Raw genomic sequence first — 22,551 nt, 5'->3', positions numbered from 1 at the left:
CCTTCTTTTGCTGCATTCTTACACTACAGTTAAAATAAAGTGTATTTTGCTTCAAATCTAGTAGTCTGAACAGCTGAACTACATCTCGAACAACACTTCTTACACTTACCTTAAAAAAAAGAGAAGTTGGGGTCTAGACTTTATTCTGAATATATTTTGAGGGGGTTTGGTCTGGTTCATAACACTAACCATTCCTCCTATCTTCACATCCAAATCATTTTATATAAATGACAAAAAGAAGTGAACCCAGCACTGATGCTTACGGCAGACTGCTGGTCACAGGTTTCCAGTCCGAAAAACAATTCTCTACCACTACACTGGCTTCGATCTTTGAGCCAATTTTTTTAATCCAAAGTTTGAGGTTTAACTGTGATGCAGACCAAAACAAAAAAGACCAGGAGGATGAAAGGGTAAAGAATGTCTAGTGGGGAGCATGACATTTTTCATTCTGCTCTGGAATGAAAAGAATCAACTCAAATTGAAAATAATGTAACAGATCTTCCCATCTCCAGATAGTTAGAAAGTAGCCCTGAAAGACACATGCCAGGCCTCTCTGAAATCCTGACGCTGCTTACGTGGTAATTGCAATGGAAGTTCAAACTTCTGATGGGTAATTAACTTGTGCCTAGAACCCAAATGAGTTACAGACTTAAGAGAATTCTGACTTACTTAATAGCTAGTCAATCAGCAAAAGTTAGAATATTAAATCTGGTGCACCTCATGTCCAATTTTAAAAAAACTGACTCCCTAATCACAGATGCTGAACCACTGCTGAGCCAACCTGACCTGACTCCATCCCAAAACAAAAATTTATGTTGCCTAGGCTGCCTTGTCAGTTAGCTGCTCTGCATCTGTCAGGATCAATTTTGTCTCAGGAGTTTGGCGAGAAAATTCCCAGGAAGGAAAGTGAGCAAGTTTTTGTCAGATCTGGGCTAGAAATAGGAATTCTGACCATAATCACACAATTTGAGCCAATATTTGTCTTTGCACCATCTGCAGTGCCACAGGTCGTTGTCTGGTTAACTAATTGACTCGAATCAAAATAAAATATTGAACAATGTGAAAATCTCAATACATAAAATTATGTTTTCAGTTCAGTTTGAAATGGTATGAAAGCTAAACTCAAAGAATCAACATCTTTCACAGTTCCACAGAAACACTGCAAGCTCGAGTGTGTAGGAACGGTCTCCAAAATGCATTTTTAAAAAAAATTCTTAGGGGAATGCCCCTTTGCAGAACAAAAGCAGTTGAGAATCAAGAACAACTGGATCATACTGGTCACTTTTTAAAAAATGTATTTATTAATTGTGCAAAAGTAACAAATAGGACATGAAGTCTGAGCTGGAACTTGACAGAAGATAATAGTTTAACCCAGACAGATAGTCCAGCTGTGTCAGAGATTGTACTTAAACAGTATTCAACATGCCTCTGTGCATTACAATAGTCACAACCTGCAATGAGCAAAACTGCCTCAACTTCAAATTTTAAAGACCAGAGTGCACCAATACAAAATGAGGAACAGCAAACCCTAAGGAAATAAATTTGAGAGCAAAAACATGAAGTACAAAGATACAAATGAGGCACATGTAACACAAATTATACCTTTTTCTCTATTTCAGAAGAACTTGAGATTAATCTGGTGCACTAAATATTATTACAAGTAATAAAGTGTAAAAATATCAAGTAATGGACAATGGACATGGTAATCCAGATATATTATTTAAAATACCTGAAGAAAAACCCAAAGGCACACTTTTGCAGAGATACTTAAAATGGCATGATGATCAAGATTTGACCTTCAGATCTTCATAAGCTATTTTTAATAGATGAGGACCTTAAAAGCTTAGCTCATCTAGACTTTCCCCAATGGGTATGGTTTCTAATTTTCTAAAAAGCTAAAATAGATCTGGTTGGATGGAAACACAATCATTAACAAAAAAAACCCTAAAAAGTCTAGAGTACACAAGCTTGTTGTCCTTACCCACGACATTATCCTAATGAATTGAAATATGTAAATAAGGGAAATGGCATTGGAAAAGAAAAAAGTAGAGTAGCTTTGTGGTGTTACATTGTGATTTTATTACTAAACACACCATTCAGCATCATCAGCACTTTCATAAGCAGACCAAGTGTCCTACATGACAGGCAAAACTGATTATTTTGATCCTTGTAGTACAGCTTCAATCTTTCAGTTGATTAGCTTCTTTTCGGCAATCCACACCCAACATGATATTTCTACCGCATGCATACTGGATTCATCTCCCTTGATCAAAAGTTTCACAATGGATCTGAGTCAGGGCAGACACATTCGACTAACATAAAACAAAAAACTGCTAATGCTGGGGATCAAAAACAAAAGCAGAAATTGCTGGAGAATTCAAGTTTGGCAGCCTCTTGGGGAAGAAAGCAGAGTTAACGTTTCAAATCTGGTGACACGTCATTAGAACTGAGTTACAGTACACAATGCTGTCTTGGCAAAACATTTTAAAATGCAAAATTGTGCAAGTATTCTCAAATTCAATTTTTGACTTGAAACAAATAAGGAGCAATGTCAATTCACAACACTTAAAGCACACAACCAACTTACGCTCCAGGCTTCTGAACTAAGTCTACTTGAATAAGTTGCTTCACCTTCTATCCCAAATTTGATGTTCTGTGCTTCATTCAAATGGAACAACCATTACAGAGTTATGAAGTGCTGAAATCATACCAGACTCAAAACATAACTCAGTTTCTCTCTCAACAGATACTGCCAGAGCTGTTGAGTTTCTCTAGTATTGTACATTTGATTCAAATGTCCAACATCTGCAATATTTTGCTATTTACCATTACCAAACTTGCCAGATACAACAGAACTGTTTAGAAATTTTAGTTCTCAAATTTTAAAACAATAATTTAAAAGTAGATTTCGAAACGGTGTCAGGAACAGAAGCAGAGTTAACTTTGAGACAAGAACCTATTCACTTTTATGTTATTGCAGTTAAGTTGGGACATAATCTTAATCAAGATCTCAAACTGTAACCAATTCAATCTTGCTAAAACTCCAACTCAAAGAAATGTCATGCTCTGCAGCCAATATAACACATTGAGCGCTCATTTGTAATATCTGCCTGACTTTTAAAAATCTAAGTATGGTGCTGTTCAAATAGATGTTTATTTCAGCAACTTATCTCAAATCCACTTACAGGTAGTTTCTCTCTAATGCGATGTTTGCGTTCTTGTGCAACCCCGTGTTGTAGAAAAATCAAGCTTTATAAACAACACTTCAAGTGTTAGTGATGTAATCACGCCACAGCCAATGCACATCTTAAAAGTTCGCACTTTAGAAAGTGTCCCCAATTCGTGAATCATGTAGTAGTGAATTCACGTTAACAAAACGTGCATTATAGCAGAACCCGAGTCTACATTTGCACTGTCTAGATGTTTAATGCTACATTCATTGCAGCAATAATACAAGGAAGATAAGCATACCTACCTTCAAATAAGATATATGGTACTCCAAAAGAACCTGCACATTCCCAATACTTTCCTTTGTTCCAACAAATGTGAAAGGGACCATTCCCTAAGGACATTATTAGAAAGCAATATTAATACTATAGTCATTGCAGTTGTTTTACACCAAGTATACCCATACATTTAAATTAAATTTACCTCTATTGCAGTGAACAATTGTGACCCTCATCTTGTTCAAGAGACCTAAATCTGGCTATCCAATTTCTCTTCCTACTACTTTTATGAGTTGATACAGTAAAGTATTCCCTCCTCTTCTTAGGTACCGTATTCATGCTTTTCAAAGCCACCAACCCGTCACTCTACTTAAACAAAAACCCTGCTATTCCTGCAAACTCCTGTCCACATTTCTGTCCAAAGTCCTTGAATGGGTTATCATCTCCTGAGTTCATTCAGTCCTTCTCCACAATTCTATATCTGAACCACTCCAATCAGATTTCTGTCCATCCTACCTAGTCCTATTAATCCTCAAAGTTAGAAATGACATGGTCAATAACCAGTACATTGTTACATTATCAGCTGAAACTCCACTGCATTTGATAGTTAAACACAACACTCCTCCTCCAATGCCTGTTTTGCACTGTCCAAGAAGTTCAACTGTACACAACTGGTTGCACTCTGACCTATCAAATCATAGCTTTAGTTTCTCTTCCTCCTTTATATTCTGCGTTTTGGTGACATAGCTAGCTCATACATGCTAATTACTGAGATGCACCTCTCTATGACCACTGTTGAAACTTCCACTGCCTTTCTGTTGTTACACTGCTTCTTCTGCAGGATGCACAATTTTGTTCAATAAAACATTGGGAAGATAATATTTTTTGGCAATTGCACAGTCACCACTAATTCCAGTACCATCTCAAATGGAACAAGACCGTAAGTAACCTTGCTGTCCTTTACTTTCTCCCAGAAACTGACATGCCAACTCTGTTGCAACAACCTCATCTCTAACTCTAACCATTTGCTCCTGAAACCTTCATTGGCATCAATGTCACTTCTTGACACAACAATTGCATTGATCAGCTATTTGGTCTCTAATCCTCTACTCTTTATAAATCAATATGCCCAAAGCTTTATTGAAAGTTTAATCTTCAATGACTCAAGACACTCATGTTCATTGGTAAATGCCAGGTGTCCACTGTATGCTGGTTCTGCAATGTTTCAAGTGAAGAAAAGTGTCAGTTTTGCGTTTAGTGCTCCTTATGGCCTTGACTTTCTCCATCCATGCCAACTCTACAATTCTCTCAATGACTCTGTATTCCTCCAACTCCATCTTGCGCAGCCCCCTTTTTAGCCACAAATCTGTCAGCATAAATTCAGCTGTTGAGGTCTAAAGCTCTGGAATGTCCACTCAACAACTCAATTCCTTTATCTCCCCCTCTTTCCGTATGGCCTAAATGACTTTTAAAAAAAAGCCAGCTTTTAATTTCCCTTTATTTTTGAACCAGGGCCCCCATCTCTGTTTGACTTATAACCTTAATAATCTCAAGACAATTTTCCCCAAAGATGCTGTGCAAAAACAGCAAAACCACACATTATGGCAAGTGGTGACTCCTTCAAATTGATCTTCATTCAAACCACAAAATTAACTTAAAATGTCAGTTCTAAAATGTTCATTTGAAATGAGGTTAAATTTACTAATGACTACTAAAGTAAATAAGAACTTAGAACAGAGAGAACATAGAACATAGAACATAGAACAATACAGCACAGAACAGGCCCTTCGGCCCACGATGTTGTGCCGAACTTCTAACCTAGATTAAGCACCCATCCATGTACCTATCCAAATGCCGCTTAAAGGTCGCCAATGATTCTGACTCTACCACTCCCACGGGCAGCGCATTCCATGCCCCCACTACTCTCTGGGTAAAGAACCCACCCCTGACATCTCCCCTATACCTTCCACCCTTCACCTTAAATTTATGTCCCCTTGTAACACTCTGTTGTACCCGGGGAAAAATCTATATAACATTCATCATATCATTAAGATATTCTAAAGCACTTCACATCTAATTAAATTTATTAGAAGTGACCACAGCTGCATAGGTAAATGAATAAGCAACATTGCACAGTAACTGCTTACTGTTCATGAGAATCTATTCTGTTTAGTGCTTAGAACTGGTCAGGACACAAGACCCCTTCTCTTATGCGATATTACCACTGAATATTTTACAGCTACCTGAACAGTCAAAACAAGGAAGATTAGGCCATCGAGATCTCCAGCTTGCTTCAAGGCTTAAAAACTTTAGCTAATTGGATTGCAAACTCAAATCAACGTTCTCTCAACCTTTTACTTAACAAAACTCTAAATATTTTTAAGGCAGAGATAGATAAAGATTCTCTTCCTGAAAAAGCAGTGGCAAAGGTTTAAAGGTTCACAGACCTCTGAGGGGAAAAAAAAAATCACTATCTTCATTTTAAATGAGTAAGCATTGATTTTTAAAGATTGACTCCTAGTTGTAGATCCTCCCATAAGAGAAATAGCCCCTTCACATCTATCAAGACAACTCGGATCTTCCTGGAAAGGTGGGTATTCTAAGCCTAGCTTATTTAATCTTTCCTCATAAGATTACCCCCTATTCCATGTATCAGTCTGGACAGAATAACCTTCTCTGAACAGTTTCCAAAGTATGTACACCCTTCCTTAGATAAGGTGACTGATCCGGTTCATAGCGCTCAAGATACAATCTTATTAGTATCCCCTTATATTTATCCCTACATTTATACCTGTTAGCCAGACAATCTTCTATCCATACCAATATACAAAAATCTTTGATGTGGCACTTTACAAATATTTTCTTAAATCAAAGAACAGTACATCCACTAGCTTCCTCTTATCAGCAACACTTGCTACTTCCTCAAATAATTCCAATTTGATTGGGTAAACATGATTTCCCATTCACAAAGCCATATTGTCTGATTACCTTGAATTTATCTAGTGCCTTCCATAACCTCATTAGACATTATTATTAATCTTTTCTCTATGACAGATGTTAAACCAATCAGCCTACAACTTCCTGCGAGCTGTATCCCTCCCTTGTTTGAGTAAAGGACTTCCATTTGCAATCATCCATCTAATGAGACCTTCAGCCACTCGAGAGGGTTTCAGAAAATTGAAACCACTACACTGACCATCTCACTATCCACTTCTTTTAAAACCCTAACATCAAGTCCATCAGGGTCTAAGCATTTGTCAACCCGCATCTCCAACAACTGACTCAGTCGCACTTCTCTGGCGATTGTCCCTCACTTCCATTTCATGACTCATCACTGCTCGAGTTGTTACTTGTATCTCTACAGCAAAGATGGTTGGAAAATACCTGCTCAATGCATCTGCCATCTCTATTTTTCATTATTGATCCTCTAGATTCACCTTCGAAAGCTGATTTTGCTAACATTTACTTTTTATAAATAGTTCTTGAAATATATATTTTGGGTTTGCTTTCTCTCGTACTCAATTTTTCCCTCATTTTGTCATTCTTAGCTTTAATACTCTGTTCAATCTTCTAACCTGCTATTTGTATTTGCACATTTCTTTCCTCTCAGATTGATATGTTCTTTAACAATAGGTCTATACAAATTCTTTCCACATCCTGGTTGCCTGAACTTAGGTCATCCCTCTCTATCATGCTATTACCATACTATCTAGTTTTAGAAAGGACTCACTGTCCTTCTATTCTTATTGTAATTTTTAGGCTTATGTCCATTAGTATCACAGAGAATGTAACTGAAATTTTATTGTAGCATCAATACCACTTACTGTCATGAGAGAAATCAATAAAAGTAGCGTTTGGCTTTCCAGTTAGAATCAAAATGCAATGAGAATGGAGTTTCGCACAGCTTGACAGAATGCTAAAGAAAATATATATGCGCACACTTTAGTAGATTACCTCTTCTCTAGGTTGTCTGCTGTCGTTATCACCTTCAATTCGTACTCTTACTACTCCAGACTTATCCACAATCTCTTGAATGACCTTACCATTTTTGCCGATAACTTTTCCTGCAATAAAAATGAGAAAACATGAGCAATTTCATTTTTAAATCAACATTAACATTTTATCACAAAGACAAATTAAAAAGAGGCACTCTCAAACTATCTTCACTCATCATTAGGAGTGGTGGCCACAGAATTCGTTGTTCTTCATCAAGTAATGTGAAGAACTCTAAATAAGTTGTCTGCTGCCAACTATCCTCTAGAGTTTGATCTATTATTCTACATCTGAACTTTGAAGGTGGTCAAAGTGTCCAAATTATTGCCATACAAGGCAATTCAATCCATCTCAACACATCAATCCCAACAGACCTTGCTGACCTATATCACAACTGTCAGTGCTTGACAAATCTATTGCCCCATCTGAATTCAATCTCACCTGCTAATTAATGCACACTTGAAAACTTCTGCACCGTTTTAAGTCTTAATTCCAATAGCGCAGGTCGTTGTGTCTTTTCTGTTACAATTTAATTAGAAGTAATGCTAGATTTACTTATTCCGTACCAATTATTACCACGAGGGTGTTTAAAAAGACCAAGGTCAATGTGAAAGCAAGCATGCCTTGCTAGTGACAAGAAATTGCATGTCTTCTTTAGGAGGGGTTAGTGGCAAAGTGGTAATCTCACTGGACTAATAATCCAGAGGCCCAAATGAGTAACTCTGGTGTCAGAGTTCAAAGCTCATCAATGCAACTAGCGAAATTTAAATTCAAATTAATAGGCAATAAATTAAAAGTATAATTAAAAGTTAGTCTCCTGGAGACTCTGAACTCAATATCAACTTCAAAAAAAACCCATCTACTTCAATTTTGTTTTTAAAAAAGGTAGGGAAATCTGCTGTCCTTACCTAGTCTGGTCTACACTTGACTGTTGTAGACCCACAGCAATATGGCTAACTTTTAACAGCCCTCTCAACTGGCTGAGAAAGCCATTCAGTCCAAGGGCAATTATGGATAGACAACAAACGCTGGCTTTGCCAGTGGTGCCTACATCCTGCAAAATAATTAAAACAAAGACACAGCCAGTTTGGTCAGTCATGGCGTAAGCCGCCACTCTTGGTGATGGATGTTAGTTTCATAGTCACCACAGATGAATTTTCAATCTCAAATGTTTTAATAATTGAATTTAAAACTGCACCAGCTGCCAAGATAGTACACATATATGCACAAACTCTAAAGTGGGTCAACAGCAAATGGTGAAGGAACCATAGAAAAAAGAGCTTACCTCACCTTGTCCTCACCAAGCTACCTGTCACAAATGCATCTGTCCATTATATTATCTGTAAGCATCAGCAGTGCACAATCGTTATAAAGAAACAACTCACATTGAAAATGCCATGTATTCTGCAATGCAGACTAGGTGATGACTTTGCAGAACATCTCCAAAAGAAGTTGTCCATAGGAATGATTCTGATCTCCCAGTTGCTTGCTATTTCAATAAAACAACTTGCTCAGATACTACATTCCTTTGCTGGGCATGCTGCAATGTTCCAACAAAATACTCAACACTGAATTCCATGACTTCAGAAACTGACCACAATTATGTCTGTTCTCCATTTTTCTTACATTCCTTCACCCACCAGTTTTGTCTTGTTCACTTTACTCCTAGTAGAGAAGACCAATTCCCTTCCTTTCACACAATAATTTACACCCACGTGACATCACTTTTTCTTTTCAATAACAACCCCTTTGTCTTTTATACTGGGCCTCTACCTGTGTCAAAGGTATCAAAAAGAAAATTCCACAATTTTCAATTCTGAAGGAGGGTCATATCAGACTCAAACATAAATTTTGTTTCTCTCCCAACAGATAGTGCCAGATTGGAATACCTCCAACATTCTACATGTTTGTTTCAGATTTCCAGCATCTGCAGTACTTTGCCTTTATTTAAGTGCTTAATTCACTTGCATTGCATTTCTCTTCTGGGTATCTCAGCTTAAAAGGAGTTCTCTCTTCTCTCTAAAGCGATTCTTATTTTAATATTTCAGCTTGTTCACCTTCATTTTGTTTTTAAGATCCCTCCTAGTGTTGGATAAGGTGTTTGCTAAAACTTGCTCACAGCCCAGTGACAGTCTCTCCTCCACCACTTGGATTCCACCTTAAGTTCCATCTCTTATGTTTCAAACCTAACCGGGATTCCAAGTTTTCCGAGACAGACAGCAGTCCTCACAGAGCTGTTCCTACTGCACCTTGAGATCCACACTGTGTGCGCACAATCTCAACTTCTCTTCAGCAGTACCACCTCAACTATCTCCAAAGATACCCCATTCCCCAGATCCAACTCATTCTTTGGATCATTTGATGCTTAAACAGGAAACTTATTTTCCTTTCAGGTGTTATAGAACACAAGCATCAAACAATTAAGTTACTAGCACCCCCTCCAGATCCACCTTCCTCTCCTCTTCCCTCAATCCCATTTCTTGTGTGTTCACCATAACCCCCGCCTGACCTTTCCTTCATTGATGCTGAACAATTTGTGCTCAGTTAAGGACTTAACTTTAACCCTTCATGCATCCAACCTCAACGGACTTTGGATGTGACACTGAACTCGTCTTTGCCTCCATGCTCACTTCTTTGGAAAGGAAGTACTTTTTCGCACTGAGGTTTTGTCACCTGTCTCCAATACTCCACTCGTGCTAAGACCCCTCCTTCTGTTCTTGTACTTTTACCAATCTTTGATTTGATTTATTGCGTCACATACACCTAACTAAAGTGAATGGTTTGTTTTGTGAGCAGTACAGGCAGATCGTAGCAAATAAAGATACATAGATCATAGGGTGCATAGACACAGCAAAGCATACTAGTTTATGGCTGCACAGGCAGGTGCACACAGCACAATCAACATAATTTGAAGTTAGAGAGATCCATTCAGCAGTCTAATAACAGCAGGGAAGAAGCTATTCTTGAACCTGTTGGCATGAATTAAAACTTCTGTATCTTCTGTCCAACGGATGAGGTTGGAAGAGAGCATTATCAAAGGTGGGAGGGGTCTTTGAGGATGTTGGCAACCTTTCCACGGCAATGAGAAATGTAAATGGAGTCTACCAGGCAGTTATACACCCGAATAAAATAGGCTTTCTATGGTGCACCCGTAAATGTTGGTGACAATTGTTATGGACATACCTCTTCCGGCAGCTTAGGAAATTAGGTGTTCAGCCTTTTTAACCGTTGCATTTATGTGGGACAACAGACTATTGGTTATCATCACTCCTAGTAACTGGAATCTTTCTACACTCTCCATCTCAGCTCTGTTGATATAACAGGAGCATGCCCTCCTTTATTCCTGAAAGGAATGATCAGTTCTTTTGTTTTGTTGACATTCAGAGAGAAGTTATCATTGCTACATGATACCAAGCATGCTATCTCCTTACTGTATTCTCTGGAGAGGGGCTGACATGAGACTGGCTGCCTTAATTTCTCTGTTCACTCTGCTGAACGCTGTTCCCTGACGTCCAACCTCAACTTTGTTATCAAACCTGCTAACAGGGGCGGTTGGTATCAGACACGTTGATTTCTACCCTGATAGAGGCTGAATGCCAACTCTCAGACACTTGCTCCTCTCCCCGCCCTGGATCATGAACCCACCAATGAACATCAGGCTGCAGTTTCCAGGACCTTCACAGACCATATCTCCTCTGTAGATCTTCCCTCCATGTGTTCTCATTTCAGAGACCCCAAAGGCCTAGAGTTGGCTTTTCACTCCTTCCCAAAGTCAACAAACAGGATTGCCCCAGCAGACCCATCATCTCAGCTTGTTCCTGTTCCAAAGAACAGGGGTGGCACAGTGACTCAGTGGTTAGCACTGCTGCCTCACAGCGCCAGGGACCCAGGTTTGATTCGAGCCTCGGGCGGTTGCCTGCGTGAACTTTGCACATTCTCCCTGTGTCTGTGTGGTTTCCTCCAGGAGCTCCAGTTTCCTCCCACTTTCCAAAGATGTGCAGGTTAGGTGAATTGGCCATGCTAAATTGCCCTTAACGTTAGATACATTTGTCAAAGGGAAATAGGTCTGGGTGGGTACTCTTCGGAGAGTTGGTGTGAACTTGTTGGGCCTGTTTCTACACTATAGGGAAACTAATCTAAACTTATTTCTTCCTATCTTGATTATTCGTTCATACATATTTCAGTCTCTTACCATTTACATCCAAGATTTTTCTGATGCTTTCTGGTAATTTCAAAATTTTCAATTTTCTAGTCCAAGCCACACCTCTTCACCATAGATGTGCAATTCCTCTATATGCCCATTTCCCAGTCAGGAATTTCTGAAAGCTTTCCACTTTTTTGAAAAAAAAAGGACTGCACTTTTCCTGTCTCTTTATGGGATATGAGAAACAATCCTTCCAGTCCTACTCGGGTCCCCACCCTCTTTCTCTGATAAATCAATGTCTTCAGTGTCACTTTCTGATCTCATCCAGAATTGGAACAATTCATTAAGCTTGCTTTCAATTTCCATCCTTCTCTCACCTTCACCTGGCCCATCTCCAGCACTTCCATTCCTTTCCTTGAATTGTTTCTGAGGATAGGCTGGCCAAAAGCCACAAACTCCCACAGTTCTCTTGACTACACCTCCCTATACGCATATTCTTCCAATTTCTCTGCCTATCATCTGCTGTAATAACATCACCTTCCACTGAGCTGCTTCCAACATGACCTTTTACTCAAATGACTACTCTCTCCTCCCCACCCACTGTGGTAAACAGGTCCATCTGCCAGGTCTGACTCATCTGCTACATTTCCTGGCGTTATCATTTCTCCTCCATCCCAGAACAATGATAGAGTTCCCCTACTTAGCAGCTCTGGCAGCATTCATGGAGAGAAAATAAAGTTAATGTTGGAGCCCAGTGATCCTTCATCAGAATCACAATTCTGCCCACCAATTTTTATTTTCTGATGTTATTATACACTTCTGGAGCAAGTGGGACTTGACCTAGGTTTCTTGATTCAGGAGGTAGAGATACTACAGTTTCACCACAAGATATGAGTTTTGTAGCCGTACTGCATTTGGCTGTAAATGGTGGACAACTAAATAGGAGACATCAGCTTCACAAATATGCCCATTTCCAATGTTGGAGGAGCCTAGTACAACAGTGCAAAATGCAAGGCTGAAGTACTAGCATTGGACTTTTGCCAGTTGATGATCCCCGGGATCTCAAATGCCAGTCTTCAGCCAAGTTGATTTACTCCACTGTTTCAAGAAACATCTAAGCATGAAGAACGAAAACTTAAACTCCAGCATTACCCACATCCTAGCCAAAATGTTCCAGTACAGCTACAACAATGGCGTTCCATAGCAGGGATCGGATATGGGCCCTCTTTTGTTTGTCATTTACATAAGTGATTTAGATGAGAATATAGAAGGCATATCTAGTAAGTTTGTGGACGACACCAAAATTGGTGGCGTAGTAGACAATGAAGGTTTTCTAAGATTACAAAGGGATCTTACCAAATCTTTCAATGGGCTGAAAAATGGCTGATGGAGTTCAATCTGGATAAATGCGAGGTACTGAATTTTGTTACAACAAGCAAAGGTAAGGCTTATATAATTAATGGCAGGGCCTTGGGTAGTGTTTTAGAGCAGAAGGACCTAGGAGTTCAGGTAAATAATTATTTGAAGTTTGCATCACATGTAGACAGGGTGGTTAAAAAGGCATTTAGCATGCTTGCTTTCATTGCAGTCCTTTTGAATGTAGGAATTGGGAAATCATATTGAAGTTGTACAGGAAATTGGTGAGGCTGTTTCTGGAGTAATGCGTCCAGTTCTGGTCATCCATTATAGGAAGGATATTACTAAGCTGGAGAGGGTTCAGAAGAGACTTACGAGGATGTTGATGGATATGAAATGCTTGAGTTATCAAGAAAGGCTGGAGAGGCTAAGATGTTTTCACTGAAATGTCGGTGGTTGACAGGTGACCTTATAAAATCATGAGGGGGCATAGATAGGGTTAATGGCAGTTGTCCTTTCCCTGGAATGGGAGATTTCAAGACTAGAGGTAATACTTTTAAAGGTGTGAGAAGAGAGGTGTAAAAAAGATGAGGGGTGAATTCTTTTTACGAGGGTGGTTTATATGGAATGAACTTCCTGAGGAATTGGTGGATATAGGCACAGTTACAATGCTTAACAGACATTTGGCTAAGTACATAAATAGGAAATGTTTGGAGCAGGCAGGTGGAACGAGCTTAGTTTGGATTAGGCTTGGCATGGTCTAGTTGAACTGAAGGGTCTGTTTCTGTGCTCTACGCAAAAGTTGAGCAGGCATGTCCTGTCAACAACATTCCAAAGCAGTAATAATTTAATTGAGCATTAACAAGAGTAGTCAACCAGCCCATTAGTCTACTCTTGATCATCTATATGGAAGCAGTTGTAAACAATATCATTAAGTGACAGCTGCTCAGCAATAAATTGCTCACTGACATTTAGTGCTGTTTCTGATATGGCCGCTCAGCATTTGACTTTATTACAGCTTTAAACCAAATAGGACAAAAGAGTTGAACTCCAAGGGTCATGAGAAGAATTGCCCTTGACATCAAGGCAGCATTAGATTGACTATTTGACATTAAGGAGCTCTAGCAAATTAGTGTCAATGGGAAACTGGAAGAAAGTACTTCAATAGTAGGAATCATACCAAGTACAAAGGAAGTTGCCTCTGGTTATTGGAATTTAACCATCTTAGATCTAGGACATATTGCAATAGGTTCTCAGGATCGTGTCCTACAGCCAACCACATTTAGTTGTTTCAATATCCTTCCTTCCAACAGAAGAGGGAATGTTTTGATAGTATCTGAGAAATCATGAACTGTACAAAAAGGAGACCACCTCCATATGGAACAAGACCTGGACAAGTAACAAGCGACAAGCAAATGCATGCCACGTAACTACCAGGCAATGTCCATCTCTGACATGGCAGAATCTAATCACCTTTCTTTGGCTATACCATCATTAACAAATTCCTCACTGCCAATGGCAACCTCAAAGTAGCTGACAAGAAACAAAATTGGATTGAGAGTTTAGAAGAACCTATCTGAGCCGGTAAGAGGCTAAGAATTTGGAACTAACTCGTTCAGAGTCCCCACAGTCCATCCACTATATACAAATCACAAGTCTGGAGTGTGATGGAAATCCAGTCTTCCTCGCCTCGCGTGGATGGGTCAGCTCAATTGACACTAGAAGCAAGGCACTTCCCAGTGCAAAGCAGCCAGCCAGATTGACACTGATCAACAAATGCAAACTCCTTCCATCACCAATGCACAATGTCAGCAGTTGATATCATTTACAAGATGCAGTGCAATAACTCAGCAAGGCTCCTTCAACAGTAAGTTCCAAAACTGCTACTTCCATCACTTAGAAGGACAAGGGCAACAGATTCATGGAGCATCTTTACCTACAAAAATCTCTCTGAAGCCACTCACAATCCTTACTTGGAACAATGTCATAGCTTTTTAAAAAAGGTCCTTGGGTAAAGCTCCTGGAACTACCTTCCCAACAGTACTAGCTGTATTAAAGTTGATCAAGAAGGTAACTTACCACCCCCTCTTATGGTCAATTAGAGATGGCAATTAAAAATAGTGGCTTAGGCAGCAGTATCAGCATCCTGTGAATGAATTTAATAAGTGCCTCCAAGACCAAAAACACCATCAACTTCTTTCTATGCTGAAGTGTCCAAATTTCCTCGGTCTGATTATTCAGTCAGCCAATACCATCAATCTGCATCACGTTATTCTGAGTCTCTTGCGAGGATTTTATCATGATGACCTGGTTTACACAAGATTATTCAAATATTTTCTAATTGTTTAAAAGTAATCAGTTCACAGAATGACTGTATGCCATCACTTACTGTTGAACCCGAAGTGTCCCGAGATGTAGCCGTTTGGAAAATACATTAAACTGGCTCTGTATGGTGAAGTTGATCCCAGTCGTATTGGATGCCAGCCAGTAGAGCTTTCTACCCTCTCCCGAGTTCCAGTGAACTCAGATTTTCTAGGACATCCTAATGCCAAACTGTCAAATGTTGGCTTGACATAAAGGGCATTCACTGTCACCTGATCAATGGAATTCCATTCTTTTGTCCACATTCAGAGTAAGGCTGGAATGAGGTCCTGGCACAATGCAAACAGAGAAACTGAACAAGTGCCACTCGATAACACTGTCAATCATACCGCCTCTCCCTGATGAGGGAGTAGGATAATGAACAGTAATTGGTTAGATTTAGTTTGTTCTATTTTTTGTGGAACAATGACAGCTCTATGCGGAGCATGACAAATTCAGATTTATAGTCCATTTTACTGCTTTTCTGGGATGTCCTTATATGTTCAATTTCAAACCAACCTAAATTCCTGCTGACTAAACCTCAATCTTAAGTTATTTCATACCATTTATGCCATTCACTTTCATTATGAATTGCCACATATATTACTTACCTACTAAATCTCTGGGAACTTGAACAGAATCCTCCACAAACTCCAGGTAACTTCGAGCCTTTTGAACTGCCTCTTCAGTCTGAAATCAAAAGATCATTAAACTATTCAAATGACAGTGAGTCATGAAATGTTGCATGCATAGCACCAGTTGCCTTTGCCAGGAATCTTCACCCTTTTCATTTATGGAGCACAGATGTACAGCATGGAAACAGACCCTTCGGTCCAAACTGTCCATGCAGACCAGATATCCCAACACAATCTAGTCCCACCTGCCAGCATCCAGCCCATTTCCCTCCAAACCCTTCCTATTCATATACCCATCTAAGTGCCTTTTAAATGTTGCAATTGTACCAGCCTCCACCACTTCCTCTGGCGGCTCATTCCATACATGTACCACCCTCTGTGTGAAAACGTTGCCCCTTAAGTCTCTTTTATATCTTTCCCCTCTCACCCTAGACCTATGCCCTCTAGTTCTGGACTCCCCAACCCCAGGGAAGAGAGACTTTGTCTATTTATCCTATCCATGCCCCTCATAATTTTATAAACCTCTATAAGGTCACCCCTCAGCCTCTGACGCTCCAGGAAAAACAGCCCCAGCGGATTCAACAACTCCCTATAGCTCAAATCCTCCAACCCTGGCAACATCCTTGTAAATCTTTTCTGAACCCTTTCAAGTTTCACAACATACTTCCAATAGGAAGGAGACCAGAACTGCATGCAATATTCCAACAGTGGCCTAACCAATGTACTGTACAGCCGCAACATGACCTCCCAACTCCTGTACTCTATACTCTGACCAATAAAAGAAAGCATACCAAACGCCTTCTTCACTGTCCTATCTACCTGCAACTCCACTTTCAAGAAGCTAATGAACCACACTCTCTCGGACCTTACCACTAAGTGTGTAAGTCCTGGAAGATTTACTTTCCCAAAATGCAGCACCTCGCATTTATCTGAATTAAACTCCATCTGCCACTTCTCAACCCATTGGCCCATCTGGTCTAGATCCTGTTGTAATCGGAGGTAACCCTCTTCGCTGTCCACTACACCTCCAATTTTGGTGTCATCTACAAACTTACTAACTGTACCTCTTAAGCTCGCATCCAAATAATTTATGTAAATGACAAAAAGTAGAGGACCCCCCCCACTCAACTGACTTACAACAATCTTAAAGACATTTGTTCCCAATCAATATACTGAGAGGTTCTGCTTACAAGGCCTCATTCTAGAATGTTGTTTTAACTCCACTAAGGACAAAATACCCATCAAGTTGTGTGTGTCATACATGCATTAACAATATGCAAGTAAACATTTTGGCATGTGATAAACTTTGGGCAAAAAGAGGGCCATGATAATAATCAAACATCATTCTCTTTTTATGACTATCAATTTACACAGAACTAATTCAGTATCTGAAGAGATATAAAACATATATGGGAAACACTTTTTCTACAAGTGAACACCTCACCCCTACAGGTCTTTTCTAAAAATATGACTTCTAACACATAGGCTAGAAACTTTTGATAATTTTATTGTCATTATAGCTACTAATACTTGACCGAGTGACTTCTTGCAAAGCGGCCAACACAAGCAATGATTGTGAACTGCCTTTGTCAGAGAACTGCTCCACTAAGTTTATGGAAGACAACATATTAAAAGAACTACAATTTATTCAAGTCAGCAAACTTCTGCAAAATAAAAAGCTTCAGTCAACTGTATAATGGCACTCGCCAAGTAGTGATTTTCTCTCGAATCATGGAGCTCAAGAAAGCTTTGAGAATACTTTCCAAGACAAATCATACTCACCATTTCTGTAATGATATTCCCTTTAAAGCTTCATAACTTTAATGTTTGAGATTCAATTCCAGACAATAGCCTATAACCAGGGAGCAGCTCAGCTGGTAATACTATTTACTCACCAGCCAGGTTAATAAAAATATAGATCATGTTTAAATCAAAAAAAAGTTTTAAACAAAAAAGCTGGCTCTGTTTTCTTGCAACAATCTCTCAGTCCTGAACTTACTTTCATTGCAGACTGTTTTCTGAGAATCTTCAAAAATGATAAAGTTTTGTCTGTTTGAAATTGTGCACATTTTGAAGGTGACTTTTTGGCGCATGACTTCTCATGCAATTCTGCTGTGGTCAGTCAGTGACTTCACTTTATTTCTTGATACAGCAGCCTTCAATATTATCTTTTATTGCAAATAATTGATAATGCAAAAATGAAAAGTACAGTGCAGTACGTAAAATCCTGAAACCCATACTGGACAAGTAGTTCCAATGACAGTAAGTACATAATATTATTAATAAAAAGTACATCGGAAGTGCTTCCAGCTCAGTGCCAGTCAGTTTCGGGCTAAATATTACATCTTGTGAATTCTAGTGATGGATTTTCATTTTCTCAACTCAAATCTATTTTTATCCATTAAGCTAAGATAACATAAGATGCAGACTGTTGGTTCATATCTGTTCATATTCTGGAATTCTTTTATGAAATACACTTGCTATTGTGATAGTTTGTGATAACACTAACAAAACACAGGCCTTCATAAATTTTTAGATTAGATTCCCTACAGTGTGGAAACAGGCCTTTCAGCCCACCAAGTCCACACCAACCCTTCAAAGCATTACCCACCCAGACCCATTCCCCTATATTTACCCAACTAATGCGCCTAACACTACTAGCAATTTAGCAAAGCCAATTCACCTAACCTGCGCATCTTTGGACTGTGGGAGGAAACCACAGCACCCGGAGGAAACCCACGCAGACATGGGGAGGTGTGCAAACTCCACAGACAGTTGCCCGAGGCGGGAATTGAACCCGGGTCCCGGCACTGTGAAGTAGTAGTGCTAACCACTGAGCCACCGTGTCACCCTTATAAAGCACTATAGTTATTTTACTGATGGCAATAGACTGAGAATTCAAGATTTTAAATCTAAGTATGATAAGATTTGACAGTCTATCAGTTATAATAGGTGTCATGATTTAGGGGGAATCTTAGAAGTGATTGTGTTGCCCAGATCTTGTACTTTTGAGAAATTAACATGTTACAGAACTGAGAAGTGCTGTCAAAGTAAGATGGACTTAGTTGACGCAATTCAATCTGTAGAAAATGTAACTGGTTGCTAGTTTGCTGGTTATGGCATCAAACATTACCAACTAAATTAAGTCCTTACTATCCACGATAGTGGGGGGCACGGACTTCCCATAGCAGGAAAAAATGCGATAGTCACAAGCCCTTCCCCCAAATACACAGTACATGCCCAATGAAACACAACCATATCCTATAAATGTTGGAAATGTATTAAAACATTTTAATAAACACATTTAAACTCAGTACATTACTGAAAAGAAAATATGCTACTGTAGATAATGGAACAATATCTTAGAATAGTACTGTATACTGTACGGGGCCAAATCGTAAAATACACAGACAGAACAGCACCTTTAATAGAGTAAATTCAGATACACGTCAATGGGAAGAGGCATTGAGCTGTTACACTTCTACAGGCTTTGTGGCTAGCTTTTGTAAAGATTATTATGGGGGGCTTATGATGCCCCTTCTTTAATTCCTTACAAACATCTGTATAGGAAGACAAAATAATTTCGATTTTGCTTTAAACTCTAATGCTGTCCTCGACTGATGGATTGTATTTAAACAATAAATTCTTCAATGCTTTGAAGTTCTTGCTACCTCTGCCATATTTTCAAGAATCACTAAACATAGATTTCAATCCCTTCCTCTTCTTCAGCTGATTCCTCAGACTCACTGTCCATCAATTCTTTAAAATCTTCTATTGTAGGCTATTTTCATTAACTCTAAGATCTCTTTCTCCGCCATGTCAGAAAATCCTCCTCCAACCTCAATCAGTTCAACCACACAATGGATTTCTGTTAAGGACTGAAATTCCATTAAGTCATTCACCACCTCTGGCTGTAACTTCCACTTACAAGCATTGACCATGCCTGATATCAGTTTATCCTGAGATTCATTTATGGCGCTGGTGCAATCAATCAATATTATAATCTTTCCAATATTTTCCTCCATTGACAACACCATCGCCATTGACAAATGCATCCAAAAATGCATTAAAATGTTGAGATCACACCCTAGTCGACAGGCTGGATAAAAGATGATCAAGGCATTTTGGATGGCCCAGAATGTAATCCAAAAATCATCTTCAATTCCATTCTTTTATCTTGCAGATAGCTGCCAATCTTCCTTATGAAGCAGTTACAACATCAATCAAAAACAAACAGCCACTGCGAACCAAGCCCTGATAATTTGACTTGTAAAATTCAGGTATAATAGGTTCTTGCTTTAAAAGGGGAAAACCATGGGGTTCTCAGATGGTATAAAAGCATGGGTTTCAATACGTGGCAGGTAGCATTGCTACAAGATAGTCACAAGTTCTTTGCAGCCTTGAAGTCTGAAACCCTTTTCTCATCTTGAGATATATGCTCACATTGACATACGCTTCTACCATAATGTTTAGTCAGCAGTAAAGACTTGTTTGGGTTTATACCTTCTCTCTTCGATAAGTTTCTGTAACTCCTCTAGATTCATCTGGGCTGTGCCATGATTTGTGCTAATGGTACCTCCTCTCATGAGCTCACGTTATGCAATGAAAAAGGCTTCCTGAAGTTATCAAACCATCCCTTGTTGGCTGCAAATGTTCCTTTGCTTCAGGTCACTGCTCACAACCAGTCATCTCATGAAATACAGTGTCTTGTCCCATAGCTTTGGCTTGAAGTGTTGGGAGGTCAACAGGATCACTTTGTTTAGATTAGAAAGTGGGGCAAGCTAGTACAATTATAACATTCATAAGCATCGGGATGGATTTGGGATATCTGGTCAGCATGGACAAAGTGGACTGAAAAGGTCTGTTTCAAAACGTACAGTTCTCTGACCATCTGCAACGTGAACGGATCTCACCAGTCGTTCCTGCTCTGTGGAGGTATTGCTGCTCTTTGGAGTTGACCTCATGACCCATCAAATTGACCCCACCAGTTACTCACTCCCACTTTTTGGAGGCATTCCTGCTCTTTTGGAATGACCTCAAGACCTAGTGAATGGAATCCACCAACTGTTCCTGTTCTTTGGAGGCATTCCCACTCTTTGGAGCCAAATTTGTGACCCATCAAATTGACCACACTAGTTACATGCTCCTGTTCTTTGAAAGCATTCTGGCTCTTTTTGTGCCAACCTTACAACCTTTCCAATGGATATCATGAGTAGTCTCACACCTTGGGACCAGTCTTTGGAAACAATCTCATGACTTCCTGAGGGGACCTCACAAGTATGAAGATCTAGGGATAGAAAATCTACAAATAATGAGGAAGAGGTGTACATAACGTATCTCTGCTACATCTGGGCTCCAGTTTCTAGGAAATTAACAATTCTTAACCGCTAATACGCTTTGTAACTTGGCTGCTTTGCCTTGTAACACCCAAGAATATTAAAGTAATATTTCCATGTAAGTAACAAACAGCATCAGTTTACATTTCTGTGAATACTTTCTAGTAAACCTCCCTTTTTAAGACAAGACAAAGAAACTTGGACTCAAACAGGACTAGGTTCAGGGGTAATCGGCTACGTAATGCAAATGTTTGACTAGAATACCAACAGAACCTAGTGACTGTTTTTCAGACTGGAAGATGGTAGTGGTGTCTCCCAAGAGGCAACGCTAAATCCATTGCCTACTTTGCTAAATAGATCTTGAAACGTAGAATCAAATTTCAATACTAATTACAAAAGTGGCAAACAGGGAGGACAAACAAATTGTCTACAACAAGACTGACGAGCCAGCAAAATGTGCAGCTGAGCGGCAGATGGTGTTTAATGGAGAAACCGGAAGTGATGCAATTTGTCAGAATGGGTGGAGAGGGGCAGTACAGAAATAATGGTGTAATTCCAAAAACTGTGCTCGAAAGAGCAGCAAGACTGAGTATAAGTTGAAGGAGGCACCATCTGGTGACTGTGGCAACTACTCTAGGATGAGGCAGATGCAGCTCTACCCCTTCCCAAGGTCTCCCAGTGAGCTTTCAGCACATCTCGGGCTTAACCTCCCAGCCCAGGCCAGTCCACAGCTAGGCCCAGAAGCCTGATGGCGGAGGCAGTGATGGGTTTGATTCCAGCCCAGGACCCTGTGGCGCTGGTTGCCTGTACGAAGTTAGCCCAGCAGGAGGTCATGGTGGCAATGTAGGCGTAATCAGATGGCACCGGAGTGTGGCAGCTCTTTGTGCCAGAGGGAATGGCACAGCACAGGGCAGTTTTCGCAGTATTGCCAGTTTAGCAGCAGGGACTCAAGACATCTGGGTGAAGGAGCCTGGATCCAGGCCTATGGCTGAGCTAGAAGTGGAAACTGGATCAAAGATCACCTAGCTTTGAGATAAGACTATAAGATGAACTTTATTGTTTTATTTTTCTGCTTTTTTAAATTTTTATTTTTCTGGCTTTGTATTTGTTAGAAATACATTTGACAATAAATAAATCACATCAAATCAAGGAACAAAATTATCTCAGGGTGCAAATGCAATAATGTTTGAAGAGGCAGACCATACTGAGAGTGCAATTAGGCTATGGTATATATTATGCTTCATAAACAAACGCATCGACTACTAAAGCAGGGAGATCAT

General features: G+C 39.6%; 1 protein-coding gene across 4 annotated transcripts in view; it reads right to left on the bottom strand.

Annotated features, from left to right (window-relative positions):
- Positions 1 to 22,551, bottom strand: part of fxr1 (FMR1 autosomal homolog 1) — a 110,741-nt gene that overhangs the window by 35,794 nt on the left and 52,396 nt on the right. For all 4 annotated transcript variants that reach the window (XM_072572432.1, XM_072572433.1, XM_072572434.1 and 1 more), the window contains exons 9-11: positions 15,912 to 15,990; positions 7,401 to 7,510; positions 3,476 to 3,562 (exon numbers count right to left, since the gene is read on the bottom strand). In XM_072572432.1, the coding sequence (XP_072428533.1) occupies positions 3,476 to 3,562; positions 7,401 to 7,510; positions 15,912 to 15,990 (276 nt within the window). The remainder of the gene's footprint in view (positions 1 to 3,475; positions 3,563 to 7,400; positions 7,511 to 15,911; positions 15,991 to 22,551) is intronic.

This window comes from Chiloscyllium punctatum, chromosome 6 (assembly GCF_047496795.1).
Source record: "Chiloscyllium punctatum isolate Juve2018m chromosome 6, sChiPun1.3, whole genome shotgun sequence".
Lineage (NCBI taxonomy): Eukaryota > Metazoa > Chordata > Chondrichthyes > Orectolobiformes > Hemiscylliidae > Chiloscyllium > Chiloscyllium punctatum.
This window is presented reverse-complemented; position numbering and strand designations above follow the sequence as displayed.